The sequence below is a fragment of the Salarias fasciatus genome, chromosome 9 (genome assembly GCF_902148845.1).
Source record: "Salarias fasciatus chromosome 9, fSalaFa1.1, whole genome shotgun sequence".
In the NCBI taxonomy this organism is placed as follows: domain Eukaryota; kingdom Metazoa; phylum Chordata; class Actinopteri; order Blenniiformes; family Blenniidae; genus Salarias; species Salarias fasciatus.
The window spans coordinates 13,463,504-13,480,149 of record NC_043753.1 but is presented as its reverse complement, the minus strand read 5'-3'; the positions used below and the strand labels follow the sequence as shown (position 1 = coordinate 13,480,149).

The 16,646-nt window shown below is 42.3% G+C and overlaps 1 protein-coding gene across 3 annotated transcripts in view; it reads right to left on the bottom strand.

Moving 5' to 3' along the window:
• tpk1 (thiamin pyrophosphokinase 1) overlaps positions 1 to 16,646 on the bottom strand; it is a 65,062-nt gene that overhangs the window by 15,037 nt on the left and 33,379 nt on the right. For all 3 annotated transcript variants that reach the window (XM_030099599.1, XM_030099602.1, XM_030099600.1), the window contains 2 exons: positions 13,800 to 13,946; positions 7,789 to 7,897 (listed from right to left, as the gene is read on the bottom strand). In XM_030099599.1, the coding sequence (XP_029955459.1) occupies positions 7,789 to 7,897; positions 13,800 to 13,946 (256 nt within the window). The remainder of the gene's footprint in view (positions 1 to 7,788; positions 7,898 to 13,799; positions 13,947 to 16,646) is intronic.

Sequence of the window (16,646 nt, the reverse complement as noted above, 5' to 3'; positions counted from 1 at the left end):
AGGTCTGCTAAGAAAAACTTTTGTTTGTATATTCAGGCATGACCAGAAAAGATTGCAGAAAGTTCAGCTATTTATGTATGATTACTGGTTCCAATAAAAAAAAAAGAAAAAAAGTGTGAAATACTTGAGCATAGCACAAGACTGAATTAAACAACTGCATATTAACACTGCATAAACAAATGAACTAATTAAGATCAAATAAAATCTCGTTGGAGCAGCACCAGCTCACAGGACGTGCGGCTCTATCTGGGGTCTGACGTTGTTTGTGCGACGTGAACTTTAAAGTCCTGATTTTTACCTACAGTTATAAATCTAAAGATGAAAATTGTGCGCAGGTGGATCGAGCCCAGGAAGCTAAAAACAAATATCAGGTCGGCTTCCGCAGATGCTCGCGGTAATATTGGGTCCGGGGAAAGAAACAGATGCACTGCCTGACATTTAGAAAGGGAAACAAAACTACAGTCCTCTGGTGTGCGTGGTGCAGAACAGCTGCAAAGTAGCAGAATTAAAATAAGCAGAAGGAGAAGAGGAACTTCAAAGACGGCCTTTAAATTTCTACTGGCATCCAATAAAACTAAAACGAAGATGAATAAGTGAAGAAGGTAGGAGGATCGGCCTCTTTAAGCTGCTGTTCTTCCTGAAACGTGATTGGCGTATTTTTCCAGCAGAAAAGCGGGTATCAATAGAAAAAGAGGGAAAAACTCCAATGCAGCAGAGAAACAGAGGAAAGGTGAATGTCCAGGCAGATGTCACACACGCCACGAGAAAGCTGCTGCAGCAGTAAACAGAAGCCATTCCTGGTAAATTTAACTCTTTTCAAAGAAGCTGGATGCAGGATCAGGATGGCGTTTCACATGTGGTAACGGATTCTCGAAAATCTGTTTGGGAAAGCGGCTCGGGGGGTTTCTTCATTAATCGTTAGTGCAGAGGAATATTTAGCTAATGGCTGCACACTTTCAAGAAAATGAAAGCCGGGTTTAACGTACTTCAATATACTGTGATATTCTCAACCAGCAGCAGATAAAACGGAATGAGTTTCCTAGAAGGATGATGCAGTGCATGAAAACAGGCTACTGGGTTTTGTGGCAATTTTGGTGAACATATTGGTGAACATAGGCACAAATAAACTCTGGATGAAGAGTTGGAATTATAATAAACACTGCCAACACTCAACTCTGCCATCTAATGTAAAACCTTGTTTTATATATAAATAATCACAACATAATCAACTTTATCCTAATATAACCTAATTTCCCAGCAAAAAAAGTTGCTGCCGGTGAAAACGCTGAGTGACTGGTGAGGAATAAAGTTAGCGTCTGGAACTGCGTCTGTGTGCATGTGTTTCAAGATAGATAATAAAGCCATTACAAAGATACACGTTTGCCTCACATCAGTTGATCAGGAGCTCATCTAAAGTCCCACCAGAGACCGGCTCCCAAAAACCAGTAGGTCAGGGAAAAAAAAAAAAAAAAGAAATAATTTGAAATAGATACACCAGATAAAGCAGATTTTTAGCATACTGGCAATTATCAGCCGCGATGAAACATAGCAGAGAGGCAAAAAAAATTACAAATACCGCTGTGTAAGCTTGTGATTAGATGAGGGAGTAAGGGAACAAGAAGTTCTTTTGTGGAAAAAAAAAAAAAGAAACCCGAAATCCTTTATTGCAAATGAGCTACAATACAGTTGGGGTTGTATGCACGCCTCTGTCTGTGTGTGTGGTGTTGGTGTGCGTGAATGTAAGTTCCTATTTAAAGCTCCTACACACTTTCCATAATCTGACATTTCCTGCTGTGTCAGCATCATCCAACATCAAATGAGTGAGACGCCTGGCGGGTTTCTCTCTCGCTCTCTCCTGCCGTCTCATATGTCATCCCAGCTCAACCCCCTCCCTCCGCCGCTCTCTTAAATCCATCTTTTATCTCCTCAACATTTCTTCTGACTCAGCCGGTCCCACCCTGTCACCTTTGTGTTTGTCAATCCTCCCACCTTTTTTTTTTTACCAATCCATTCACCAAACCTCCACTACTGGAGCCTTCAGCTGATTACTATAGACTGGGCTGGATGAAGGGAACTTATATTTATCATTATTATTTCTTTACAGATCTGTTTTACCTTCCAAATGCAAGCACTACACCTCAAATCAACCCCAGGCCTTTCATGTGTTTGATAATGACAAAAGGAAGGACTATCCAGAAAATCGCCATCAGAGAATTGTCCAATGACTTTGGTCCGTTAAAGAGGATGGCACATTTTAAGGAGGCGAATCTAAACCCGAGGCTTTTCATTTAGTTTGAATCTAGATATCCTCAAATGAAAGCTGAGAGTCTGTGCCTTGTGTCCGTGCCAAATCTACAATTGGAATATGTTTCTGTAAACAAATTAAAATGTGTGCCAGTGTCCAATTATTTATGGACCAAAATGTATATTCATTTCTGTTGTGGAAGGTTTTTACACCATTAAAATAATCATTATGCTGAATTCTGAACTGATTTTCTCATGACTGACTTTGTGGAAAAATCTGTGACTCAGCGAAGATAATTTTCTGTTGCTGTGCTGTGACCACAATAGCCAAACATAGCCTGAACATGTTTCTATCTTACTGAAGTATTGATTTTATGGCTTTCACTGTTGTGTAAATGTTGTGCATGAGCTGAACTTTCCCCTTCAGCTCCACAATCACCTCATTCATCTGTGAAAATATGTCCATGGCAAAAATAGAATTACAAACCCAGTTCATGTTTCTGTAATCTCCAAACTGTAATTAAGCGCAGAGCAGTTTTTGTTGCTACTTTCATCCAGTACGAATGAATAAGTACTTTTTCTCCGCTTCCTGGCCATATGCTCATCAATCAGTTGAACATGGAGAGTAACTGTCCTGCCTGATCAACATTTTTTTTTTTCAGTGAACGAAAGGAATAAAACTTGCTTTGGCACTTGACTTTTGAATAGTAGTTTATCAATGAAAAGAATTTTGGTATTCTTTGAAGAAAACAAGAGTTTTTTGGCACATCAGACATATAACTGCCGATCAGATTTCAGTGGATTTTTGTGGAGATGAAGTACATGACGTAGGGATGCTAAATGCTAACCGCCAAAGTGCTGCACAAAGCAAAAGCCCTCATACATAAGCAGTAAAATGGATCTTAATACACAACATATCAGGGACAGTCTTCACAACTGCCATTCAGTATAGAGATGACTTAGTTGGCAGGAGCGTCAATACTTTTCATTGATCTGTTTCTGCTTTTTTTTTCTTCTTCTTCCAACACTGAATGCATGCCGGCAACATGAGAGGAATCTCGGCAATAATCTTGAGGCGTCCCTGTCAAACTGGAGCGATGAGATGCATAACAGCCGGCGCGCATGTGACGCACGAGCATGCATTTTAAAAGTCGCTCGCCAGAAATTATATCATTAAGTAATATTGCCCGGAGCTGTAGTGTAAATCCCACAGCGCGTCGCCGCGTACTGTGCGCACTCACACATGCGTGAGCGCAAGTTCATACACAAACAGTGCCGGTAGCACAAACAGGATGTATGTGCACACATATGGTGACACTGTATAGCGGTAGCTTCCCGGGAGGATTCTACAATTGATGATTGAAATTTAATGGAACATACAGAAGGAGATAAGTGGCTCAGCTGTCACAGGATCTGGTAATGAGAGAGAAGCGATGGTACCAGTGTGAAGGAGGGAGGGAGGGAGGGAGGGAGGGAGGGAGGAGAGGGAATCGGAGCAAATTGGAAGGTATATAGAAAGAAAAGAAATGACAGTAGCAAGTGAGTGACAGTGTGAAGCACAACTTACTGCCGGTGTGAGTGAAAACGGCTTCACACCTACGGGATTCGCATTAACTAGAGATGCTTCAACCCTAATTATTCACATTTTAAAATGAAAATACAATGAGAGGACTGCTTAGCAAAAAGAAAAAAAAAACCCTCAAGCCATATTTATTGAGAGAAAACCTATAGGCAATTATCATTCATGAACACTGAGCGTGAGTGCAGTGTGGTAGGATTTACCGTTTTCTGTGTGAGTAGCTGAGAAGTTATTGTAAGCGGTGACTCTCACCTCACAGTGAGAAGCTCTGGGTTCAAATACCGGCCGTTCTGAGCGAAGTTTGCATGTTCTTCCCGTGTGTGTATGGGTTTCCTCCAAATACTCTATTTCCTCCCGCGGTTCAACGACGCCAGGTTAATTGGTGACCCTACATTATGAGTGTGTGTGATTGTCTGTTCTGTGATGGACTGGCGACTTGGAATCTGTCATAGTTTTCATGATCTTGTTTTCAAATAGCAAATTGAACAAAACCGATCGGGAACGATCAAAATCAGTAAGCTAAAAAAAATCTTGAAAAATGACAGAATTACTTCTACTGAACTGGTTTCTTCTCGCTGTGACATGAGAGCACTAACCACTACACCACTACGCTGCTTTGTATCAAAGTTACCGTGTTTAAGAAGTCCTCGTTTTCATCCTTCAAAAGCAGAATTAAATAGCAGAGATTTCGAAGTAAAACGAGGGTTCATCACATTAATAGCCAGAAATCGGATGCCGCCTGATTTCCATCTAATGTTCCATTCTTCTCTCTTACCGTATCATAATCATGACTTTGTACAAAATGAACACTAATTACCGGAGTCACTTCATTGAGAAACTGCTGCCCCCCTCTTTGTTACATTAAGTACACTGCAGTCACTTCATTATTTAGCAGCACACACCCTCCTTTAGAGTCATTACCGCAGTGCAGTCCTTTCATTAAGCAGCAGGCCCATCAAAGCCTCTCTTGAGCCACAGAGATCCAGAGGTTTTATTCCACGACCTCTGAGATGTTTCTCCCATCTGCCCCCTCTCTCCACGAATCCACGACTTTAAACACACTATTTTTTCAGAAGTTAAAGTGAAATTCTTATCCTCACAATGGTGAGTTTAAAAGTCTGAAAAGAGAGCAATAACGGTTACATTTACAGCACAAGTCTGTATTAAAAAAAAAAAAGGAAAGGACTTGAGTTGTTCAGGAAATAATGTAAGGTTTGAAAGTTGATGGATTGATCTTGACTTTCTTTAAAGCAACAAAGGAAACCCTCGGGATAATGAGTACGGAACATAATTGATCTTTATCGGAGTATTTTCTCCGCTGTCATCTGGCTCGCTCTTCAATATGGTCGACACGCCTTTGAAGAATCTCACTTCACCTCCAATCATGTGACGGAGCTGATCAGATGAGGAGCGGACGCTTCGAAAACTTCAAGCAAGTCCACTTCCCTTTATGATAAAACCTCATATAAGCCGCACCGACGTCTTAAGTTTCAGCAGGCTGCCTGGTTACTGTTATCCCGTCAATTTGAGAATAAACCCTTTTATCTGTTGTGACTTTGACTTGTGCAACAAATGAGGCGAGTGAAGTTGCATTTGTGATACAGCTGGATCCATCATCTTATCAACGCCGAATAATCACCACCTCTCACTTCATTTATTTCTGCTTCCTTTAAGTGAGAAATGTTTACACCCCGGCCTATCACAGCAAAAATCTGCAAATTGCCTGCAGAAATCTCAGGGCAGATTGTGTCTGCCATGACCTTCAGGAAGCGTCGGCGGCTGCCAGCATCTCCGTCCCCCCTGGTACCGCGGGGCATCGACCCAAGTGTCCAGAGGTTCCACTGTAGTTGACAGTGTTGCCTTTCAGCCTGGCCTTCACGTCTTAAAGGGCCAATTAAAGAATAAAAGGAATAAAAAAAAAAAAACAAAAAACACATTTTTTTCTCTTCCACCTTCAGATGTCTAGCCATGTATTATTTTTTTTTTTATTTGAGATATCTAGACCTCCTCCAAAGCATTGATAACAAAAGTAATATGACAACATTAACTCGGTCCTGCACTATTTCACCTCATCCTGACGATTCCCCTGGAGCACAATAACAAAAAAAAAAAAAAAAAGTGTTTGTTCCAATAACTGACATCTCATTCCAAACGTAAGTACTCGATCAAAACAACATGAATCACTGCAGAGTTTCATTCTTTAAAGCAAGACTAAAAACAACCTCTGGATACAAGCGGAAAGTCTCCGCTGGGCCAGCAGGGCTCCGATGGCTGACAGCCTAAATTCTTTCTTTGTAGAAAGATCATATATCTTTCATCATAGGAAGGCTTTGAACCCGAGTGCGTGGTATCATTTCAATGGACTTCTAAGAGTCTTAGTGTCACACGAGAATGGTGTTGTTGCCGACTTGGGCTTCGGCAAAGCAAGTTGAGATGAAAATCTGGCACAGACACAAATATATGAAGGATTAACACACAAAACCAGAGAAGAGGATGTTTCGGGTTTTACGCCGTGGCTGCAACCATCAAACAAAAAAAAAAAAAACAGATTGTTGATTCCAACTTTTTGTTTCACATTCTTCTCTTTTCCTGCGACCCAAGAGGGAAGTCATTACTTCCATCTTTTTAAATATGCATGTGGCTAATTATGCATCTTGTTATCACTGGCTAATCTGCATAGGGCTCTCATGTATAAAGTCCCTCTCATTACCGTCCGGAAAGCGATCTCACAGGTGTGCCGAGTAAACACACGACACACTGTAGCTGATCGAGGAACGCACGTGCGTGCAAACAAGTTAATAAACGGGGGGGGGGTGGGGGTGCACGCTCGCTCACACGCCTCGAAACACGATCAAACAAACGCCGAGGCGCGGACGTGCTCGCTCGAGTGTGTGGACTCGCTGCGCCGTGTGCACAATCGACAGAGTGGACACCCGCCGAGCTCCAGACACATTATGCAACCCCGGCGACAGAAGGTCCAGGTTCCCCTCGTACGGGGGACAGTTTGGTCGGTGCCAACTCATTAAGAACACAGCTGGCTGTAAGGGTGGGAGAGCGCCGAGACAGCAGGGGGTCCTCACACGGGAGTCTGATTGGATTTTCACATAACGCAGGAGAATATGAGACGCTCTTTGTGGCGTGTCTGGATGTATAAAACTTGTTAAAACTGTAGCTTCATTTGACTGAAGCAAATTGAGCATCTGTACTTCAGAGTGTCTCATTATGCATGTCGGAAGCCGTTTCCGCTGCGAATGAAAAATTCAGCACTTGACATTAAATTCCCCGTGGTTATCTAACCTATGCGAGAAAATCAAGATTTTGTCCTTCTCTTCCTAAGATGAGAAACCCTTTCCTCGGGCTATAACAATGTGTTCCACTGAGCCAGCAAAGTTCATTAGCAAAGGGAATTACAGACTAATTTCACTGGAGAACACAAATTACACATTTGTCCCATGCAGCATGAAAAAAAAAATAGACAATGTACTTTTGTCACAAAGGATCTTCTTGTCTGGTTATTTTTTTGAAGAAAGTAAAGTCCTTTTGCCCGTGATTTCCAACCTGGGGTCCTAAATCCATTTGGCTCCAGAAGGTCACATGGGAGGAACTCGGACTCGGTCTGCTTTAAAGTTGTCAAAATTAGATTTACACGTGGAATCAAGAGACCATGGAAAATGGCTCCGCTTTATTGTGAAGGGACTTTCTTTTGGATGCTGTGAGTGGGAGAGTTTTTCCAAAGTTTGGCATCACTGAGATCAGAGAGGAGGGTTCAAAGAGACAACCCGGGCTCTGCAGGCCGGTCAAAGAAGACTGGGGACCACTTGTGGGCTGGTTTTGGCCCACGGGCCTCATGTTTGACACCCTTGTCCTGTAGTAGCAAGCTTAACGAGCTTCAAGTTTAAAAATAACCATTTTCAAACGGAATAATGGAGAATGCAAACGAAGACCACGTGTTGAGGTGAACTCACCCAGGTTCCACTTGAGTCCAGAGGTGGTGGTCCTGCAGGGCCCACCCACTGGAATGAGACTGCACCAGTCTCCCTCCAGGCCTGTGTTCACGTCCAATCTGTGGCTGCCCTGCCGACACACAGCGCGAGAGAGGAAATGTTGTGTTGGTCCGTGAGCGTGTGTGTTACAACAATTAAAAGAAATGTGGGACAAGCTTTCGTCACCTTCTCTCATCTCCAACCGAGGACCAAAGATCATTAAAATAAATGATTGCTCTCGCCAAAGTAGTCGCCCATTATCTGCTCCTTCAAACACTTAAGAAACCGAGACCCTGTCGTTTTGAATTATACTCTAATTGGCCAGCCAAAACATTAAAACCACCTGCCTGACATTGTCCAGGGCTGCTTCTTGCGGCCTTGTGGTGCAGTTTGTATTTTGGCACTCAGATTCAGAAACAGCATTAACGTCTGTATCAGCTCAATTCTCCAGAAATATGGCGAAAAAAAATGGCATGCATTAAAATATGTTTGTAGGGTTTATTCCAATGTTTATTCAATGTCAAACTCATTTCAGTTCAGGGAGAAACTAGAGGGCGTCAGACCAGGCAACACAATAATGCACAAACACCCACAAAGCCAAGTGTTGTGTGAAATAAGAATACATTGATCAAGATGTAATATTTTATATCTCTAATACCTTCAAAATAAGTACAATTTCAGCATCATGCCAAATTTAAACTTTGCATCCTGGTTGGAAAATACGGTGAAATATCTCTTTCAATCCTGCTGCAACTAAAAATGCAACTCTTAAAACATTCTTTTTTCAAATTTTACAACAGAGTTACATGGTGTTGTTACGGCTGCTGCCTTATCTGTTTATTGTTTGATCCTGTTTGTCTCCCCCAGCTGTCCAGTCGTGGCGTTTTTCCTTTTTTTTTTTTCCCAATTCTTCACCCATGATCTCACCTTTCCAGCCAGCATCAATCCTGGACACCTGTCTCCAATCATCCCATCAGCTGATCAACAAATCATCCTCCAGTCCTGCCCCTATATATTGCTTTGCACCCTGTCTGAGTGTGAGGGAGAGAACACTGACCTTTTGGAGAGCATTTTGACGCTTTGTCTGAAGTTTGAGACGTCTTGTTTTTGCCCTCCTTAACCAAACTATTGTTTATGGGCCTGTTTTTGCTAAACCTACCTGTCCCCACCTAGTGTATTTTGGAGTCTTCCCCATTTTTCTGTATTGTCTTCTTCCTTGGAGAAGGGCTCTAGGTAAGACACCCCGGGGTCTACATTTCTGCACGTAGGAAAAATCCTGTCTATACACACTCGGTAAGCGTGGGCGGCTGCCACGATCTTCTGTAGCAGGCAGGTAAGGTTCAGGCTTGGTTCGTTAGACAGGGCTAGTCACTGGTTAAGGTAGTTAGGGTCACAGGGTCGAGGTGTCGGGGAAGTTTAGGGTTTTTGTGTTTAGTGGCACCGCCCACAGGGCCCTTCTCCCACGTCCTCCTGCTCTCCGTTAGCTCTCCCTGTTTTTGCTTTTTGCCAGCTTTTTGTTTAAAGCCTGCTGGCTGCGTTCTGGCATCTTTGTTATAATTTGTAAAATTTGTAACACTGCTTCTGTTTAATTATATCCTTTGTTATATATATTCCCCTTTTCCTTTGGAAAAGGCCTCCTCTTTAGATGGTGTGCTAAAGTACATAGTCTGTGGGTTGTTAGATATCTTGGAGCCAAAGATTTCCTTAATTACATTTGCAATATTCTCCCAAAAAGGTCTGACATTTGCACAGGTCTTAAAAGACCTAACCATGTTTTCCCAGCCATACCTTCTCTGTGTTTGGAGCTGGTTGAAACACGCTGCAAAAGACAAATCTTCCTCTAACACTTTAAATTGTAATTCAATTTCCCTTTTGTTTTACATACATTGAATTAGTCAATGTTAAAGTTATGTCGACAATTTATATCATCTGGAAACACTTTCCTGTAGCCTCCAGTCACCATTTCAACTGGCATCTTGAGATAAATGAACCCTAATATCTTAATTAAAGAAAAAAGTCTTAGTTGGAAGTACCTAAACATATCTGAGTTGTCTAAGTTGAATTCAATATTTTGTGTCACTTAAGATTCAAACACCGTCCCCTTTGGTTAGAGCTGTGATTCCCTTATCCACGCATCTTAGAAAAGTATTATTATGTATCATAGTTAACCTCAATATGCCTCCATTTGGAGAAATATTCTATTCTGCAGCCTAAAACTAATATTCTAACACGAAAAGCAATATCGATATAAACGGTATTGTATTAGGAAAATGCTGACGTATTGTAAAATTGTCACACATTTTAAAACTAAAGTGATAATATAAGAGCTGGATACTTTACCCTTCAGTTATGAGAGCTACAGGGTTTTTGTTGTTTTGTACAGCCATTCACAGCTGTGCTAATAAATTTGAAAAACACTTCAATGAATACCTGAAGCCAGTATGCATTGTATATTGTACTGAGTTATCTCTGAATGAACAGTCTCCGAGAAGAACGGCATTATGTGATTCTCAATGGCGTCTACAAGCGAGACAAAGAGGTGCTTTGGAGGTACAGTGGCATATCTTATGAAGCATACAGGAAAAACAAAGAGAAGGAGCGAAATGTCAAAAAGTCACAGCATTCCCTTGAAAAACGTCGACAGAGAGCAAAAAGAAGAGAATCGCAATCAAAGCGTGTAGGTGCAAGGTAACATTTCGCTCTTCGAGCTGAATAATGACGGCTCTGAAAACACTGGTGATGATAAAACCTGACGCTGGAACACAAAAAGTTCAAACAAACTTTCACTCGTCAACCATACATGAAAGAAAAGACAAAAGAATGTCTCGGTTTATGACGGCAAAGTCACAAGGGTTTGAAAGGAAACGCTGTAGGATGCAGGATAGTTAAGAATACATAATAAAAATCCTAAATATTAGCAGGCTATCATGGAAACGTGCATTTAAACTGATACACACCTGAACTCCAACACAAAGAGGGAAAAGTAGAGACTACCACAACTTAGAGAAGTCGTCTGGAATAAGCAAAACCACAAAGACAAAGGTTGACATAACTCTTAATTAGGAGCTTGACATCTTTGAAGTGTGGCGTGTTTAAAGCGGAGTTCTGCCTGGCTTCCTGGAGCTACGGAGCCCGAGGGGAGGAATGATGGGAAAAATCTCAAGCTTTGGTGCTTTTGGTGTTGAGGAAACAACCCCGAGGTTGTTTTCTATACATAAACACAGAGTCTTTATGGAAGTGTGTCAGTGTGAGGCAGTGCACAAGGAACAGAGGAAGAAACGCATGTGTGTGTGTGCCTGCACATGTACACACACACATATTCAGTTGCAGATATACCTGCTTATTGGGAAAGTAACTTTTAAACTGAGGAATTAAATCAAAGCTCCATGGGGAATTGAATTTTTAAAAGTTCCTGGGCCACAAATGTATTATTTCATTATCACTACATAAATACACGAATGAATGAGATAATGATACATTTTGGCATTTTCTAAAAACCTGGGATAACAGTTGTATGTTAACTGTAAATATGTCAGAAATTGTACAAGAAATGTAAGTTAATTAAAGAAATGTGAAATATTTTTTTGAGTTTTTACAATTTAGCATTTTTAACTTTGGATAAATACAATCATTTATTGAATAAAAGTCTTATTTAGCCAATACTCATGCTCATATTATGACAGGGTATTAATACTATTCCGTTCTCCCTCCTTTATGAACCTAACCTGAAGTTTGCTTCCATCCAAAACCGACTCCTCCGGATCAGCTCTGGGCTCCATGTTTATTTTTATCCTGTATTCGAATGTTACACACTTGCCAACTTGTTCCAGGTGAGATTGCTCGTGCGAGATATCACACTTTATCATTTCAATCAGCCGCTGCAGTGCGACAACTTTCACTCCTCAAAAGGGCATCAGGTAAACAAGCTCGTGGCGTTGACCCGGGGTGCGTCTGCTGGAGTGATTTATAGCGTGGGGCGTGCGGCGCGTCCCGCCACCCAGGCTTCTCTCAAGCGTCTTAAGGGGGCCGGGATACTAATTTGAGAGAAAGCGGCTCTCCTTGGCCCCCTCCGACCGAGACTCAACAGAGCAGATCGCGCAAGAAAAACAAGCCGATGAACTCCGAACAACTTTCTTTCTTTTTTAGTCTCTATTCAAGCTGAGTAAATTTAGCTCCACCCTGGGACCTCCGCTGATTAAAACATCCCTCCGTCGTGTGGGGACTAAGAATCAAGAAACCTGCAGCCCTTTACAGTGTCCCTACCCATAATTTAATAAGATACATGCGAATTATGCAATGCCCTGAGCCAGCTATAGAAAACACTATTTTTGCATATTTCCCAAAGACAGCATAATAAGACTTTGACATCTCATTTGGGATGAGAACTGAAACAGGCACAACCCTGATTAAGTCGCGGCATGTTTGGGACTCGAACATGCTCTAATTTAATAAAGACGAAGAAGCACGCCTCACTTACTTCTACAATATGTGCAGGTTTAATGGAATATTATATCCGAAGTGGCTTTAAGGCTAAACACAGTCAGGTGAGATGATCTGCACTTGGAAAGTTTGTCAAATGAATAAATTCAACACCATACCTTGTTTGTGCATGCTTTAAGATTGCGTGCAGAGCACGAAGCCGGGCACGTAACGGACCCGCGATTTGCCGGGAAAAGCAGGCCAGCGAGGATATTTGGCGAAAGTTGTAAACACTTCAATTACAGATGTAACTTGAACAAATAGCGGCGGGCCTTTCGAAGGTTGCGTTCACCTTCATGTACAGGCGTCTGCGTTCATCAGCCGCCGGTGAATTGAAGCTGCGTTGACAAACGAGCTTAATTTACCCTCGCCGAAGTAAGATTAATTGGAGGTGTCGAGGTATGAAGCAGCAAATGACAACACGCCTTTGGAATAATGACAAGAAGTAGGAAGAGAGAAAGGTTTACTTAAGGTATTACAGGGTGTCATCAGGAAGTGTGACTGTTCGCCGTTTGTCTGGGAGACCTCCCGGATAAACGGCGCCGTGGGTGGACTCTGGAGGGGGGGGAGGGGGAGGGGGGGGAGGGGAGGGGGGCGGGGGGGTGGTGGAAGCCATTCAGGCCACTTGTAAACTCAATCAACTGAGGAACATGAGAAAGTGGCTGCCATTGCGGGGAAAAAAAAACAATTTGGGAGCATCAAAGAGACTCCCTCAATCTCTCATTCACAGCAGCAAATTGGGGCACCATAAGAGGAAACGACTGTACGTGTGTGTGTGTGAGTGTGTCTCCTCTTGCTGTGATTACTGAACAAAGAAACAAAGTGTTGAACACTCCAATCAAGGTGGAAGCAGAGCAAAGGGGGGGGAAAAAGATTTTCTTTTTGAGGCAAAACAGAAAATGAAGAGGAGAAGTGGGGGGAAGGGTGATTAGAAAGACTGGGAGAGACGTTAGAGTGCGAGACCTAAATGTTGGGGGATTGCGATCTGAGTCTGTGGCATCAGTCTCAGCAGAAAGTCCGAGCTGAAAAATGAAAGCGGATTAAAGGACAGATACGGCAGCCGAATGTGGAAACGTACATATGTGCAGCTCGCAACGAGAGGAATGTTCCCCCGGGGACGCCGAAGCCGGCTCCCGCAATCAGAAGACGTGCTCGTTACGCCAAATTGCAGGCTCTGAATTGCCGAGCGGAGCGGGAGAGTGTGCATGAGTGATTGTCTGTCTCTCTGTGTTAGCCCTCTGATGGACCGGCGTCATGGTCGAGGTGTACCATGCCCTTCGTCCAAATGTCAGCGGGGATAAACTCCAATCTCTGCAACCCTAATGTGGATAAAGTGGGCGTGCGAGGCGGACGGATGGATGGATGTGAAGCAATGAGGAGGTGACTTTGTGGCGAAATTAAGAGAAAACTAATAGAAAAGGCAAAGGATAGAATCATGGCGGTGTATGCGAATCGGATGGATAATCGGCTGTGTTCATCCAAAAAAGGGAAATTGAGAATTGTGAAACACTCACAGGTCTGAGCAGATAGGCCAGGCTGGTTTCCTGTATGATGAGCAGTGGGAGTGGAGTCATGGACAGAGCGTGGTGCAGGGTCTCCACTGACGCCATGGCCTGGTCAAACCTGCCGGCGAGGCCACCCAGCGTCACGATGGCATCCACCTGGAAAGACGAAGAGTTTAATCAGACGCAGAAAAATGACAGGAACTAATGTAGCGGCTAACCAAACGTTGCTGTTTCTTCACGGGAATGAATCACAAAGAAAATATAAAATGAAATCAAACCACTGTCATACACGATTACAATGACTGGTCGGCGGCAGACTTTCCTTTAATGGAACGTAATCCATAATTTCATTAGAACATGTTAAGACTTAATTAATGGATAAATTAGGCAAAGACTGAGGAAGTTAGAGGAATTGTGGTGAAATTTAATAGGTTTCGAGAAAGATGTGTGTGCGCAAGCTGCCATAAATGAAAGCTATTCATTGAGCTCATTTACATGACAATAATGTGATTGCTTTATGAGCAGTGATCAGATAATCACAATAATCGGATAAAATACACTTCAGAAATGCCACAATTGAAAAGTCCTGCTTCAAATTCTTTAAACTATCGTTGGATTTCTGTCAGAGTGTGTTTATATGTGGTGATGTGAGACTCGGATTGACTTGACAAACAGCTGGATGCAAACAAACAGCAGGAGCGTCGACTGTTCCCCACCTCAGAGGAGGCGCTTCTTCAACCCTCTGCTGTCAAGTTTCATGTCTTCTGTTCATATTTCTGACTATATTACATACATTTCCTTCTATTGATATAATAAATGTGAATAGATGTAAAACACCACCAACAACAACAACAACAAAAAAACCCTACATGTAGACGGATAATGAAATACTGAGTAAAATGAGTATTACTCTAATAAAACAGCAGCAATTATCTAACAAAGGTACATGATGCGGGCAATGTGGGAGGGAACTAACAAGCACAGTCAGTATTCAAACCCACAGCCTTCTTATCGTGAGGCGCTGAAATCCCCTGGACGCTATTTGCGTCCCACAGCAGGGGCAGGAGGCCGAGAGTCAGTCTGACGCATGTTTAGTTGTGATCGGTAATTGATATTTGTTGACGAGTAAGCAAGCGGGGAGGTATTAGGAGTAAGCATTGAAGGGGGGGAAAAAGAGAGCAGCTTACAAAAAGAAAGAAGATGGAGAACAAATAAGCTATCAGTGGCTGATCGATAAATGAATGTGGGTAAACAAAACAAAGCTAGTCTATTGAATTAGGAGGTGAACACATTGAAAAGCAAATAAAGTGAGCCTGGCGGATTACTTAAACTAATACCATTTCCTGCAGCCTCAGAGCCGAAATGGGATCCTTCTTAACTTTGAGCCAGCAGTTCTCTTAAGTACAATATTTACAGCTCTCAGCAGTTATATCCTTATACAAAGTCCCCGAGCAGTCAAGCACCACTGCTGACAGCCCGAAAACCCAACAGAGTCTGGAGGGCAAAGGCGCTGTCACAGACTGACGACTGACACGCCGGCGCGGAAAAACAAGCCAAACGCCATCAATCACACACACTTCGATGTTTTCACTTCAAACGACATGCACGGAAGAAACAGGAAAAAAAAAAAAAAACAATTAATCGGTTTGTTTTCTGGAAGTTGACTGGTTTTTGGTGCAGCTTAAGCGTCAACCATAAATCAGATGAAAACCTGTCGTTATTTTTAAATTACAGGAATTAATCAGAAAAGGGAGACACGCATTAAAAATGACATATTGAAGTCATAGAAAAAGTAAACTTTTGATCTTCTCTGTATCTGTAAGTTCTTGTGAGTGAAATCAAGGCAGTTCTTGCAATAAATACTTTTATTCATTTAGTATTAAGAATTAAAAACAGGGCAGTGGTCGCTTCAAGGTGAAAGTAGTGAGTTTGTGACCAAACGGTCAGGGATCAATTCCCAAGGTGTCTGAAAGGACAAGCTGCCAAAACCTGCACCAAGTCAAGCATGTGGACCTCAAAAAGGACGAGTCCAAAGATCATAATCATTAGGAACAAGAAAGAAACTGTGTGAGTCTGGAACCTTCGCAATGTGGGCAAATCCGGGATGCAAGTCAGATCTTTTATGGAATTGTATGTTTGCAAATGTTTTTATTCCCCCTCCAACACAAAACAACTTCTTCTGGGATCATGTGCAAATTTTCTTAAGAACTAGTCATTGCAAGACGCCTGCTCTTTGTTGTCTTCTACAAATGCAATGTGTAAACTTGGAGCCGAAGAAATGTCTGAGAGAACCTTCATTTGCCAATGATTTAACATTTCTGCCTCATCCAGATTTTTATCCTTACTGCGAAACAATTTATTTCTGAAAGATAATTTTCAGTCGTGATCAATGGGTAAGCAGTTTCAGAGATCCTAAGAACATCAATGTGAGGTCTGCATGAATTATTTACTCGTTTCCCAAAACCAAGGGACAAAAAAAAAAAAAAAATACTGTAGCCCAAACGTGCATGTTTAAAAATGGCTTCAGGGTGAGAAATGTCAAAATGACAAAAGCAATCACTGCCCTGTCGACGACTGTCCCAAAGAAGAATAACCAAAAGATTTACATTGACCCAAATTCATAAAGATAATACAGAAGGAGCCAGCATTTCATGTTCACAGAGGGCTGGCAGTGAGAAAAGGTGGAGTGCCTCTGGCGTTTGATTGCCCTCCTTTTAAGCACTACACCATCAGCTCTAATCACACAGAAATGTCCTGAATATGACCTTGGATAATGATGTTCTGAGAACCCAAAGACAGCGGCTGCGCTGGAACTGATGTGTGGGACTGTCAAAGGAATTGTCAGACTGTCACAAG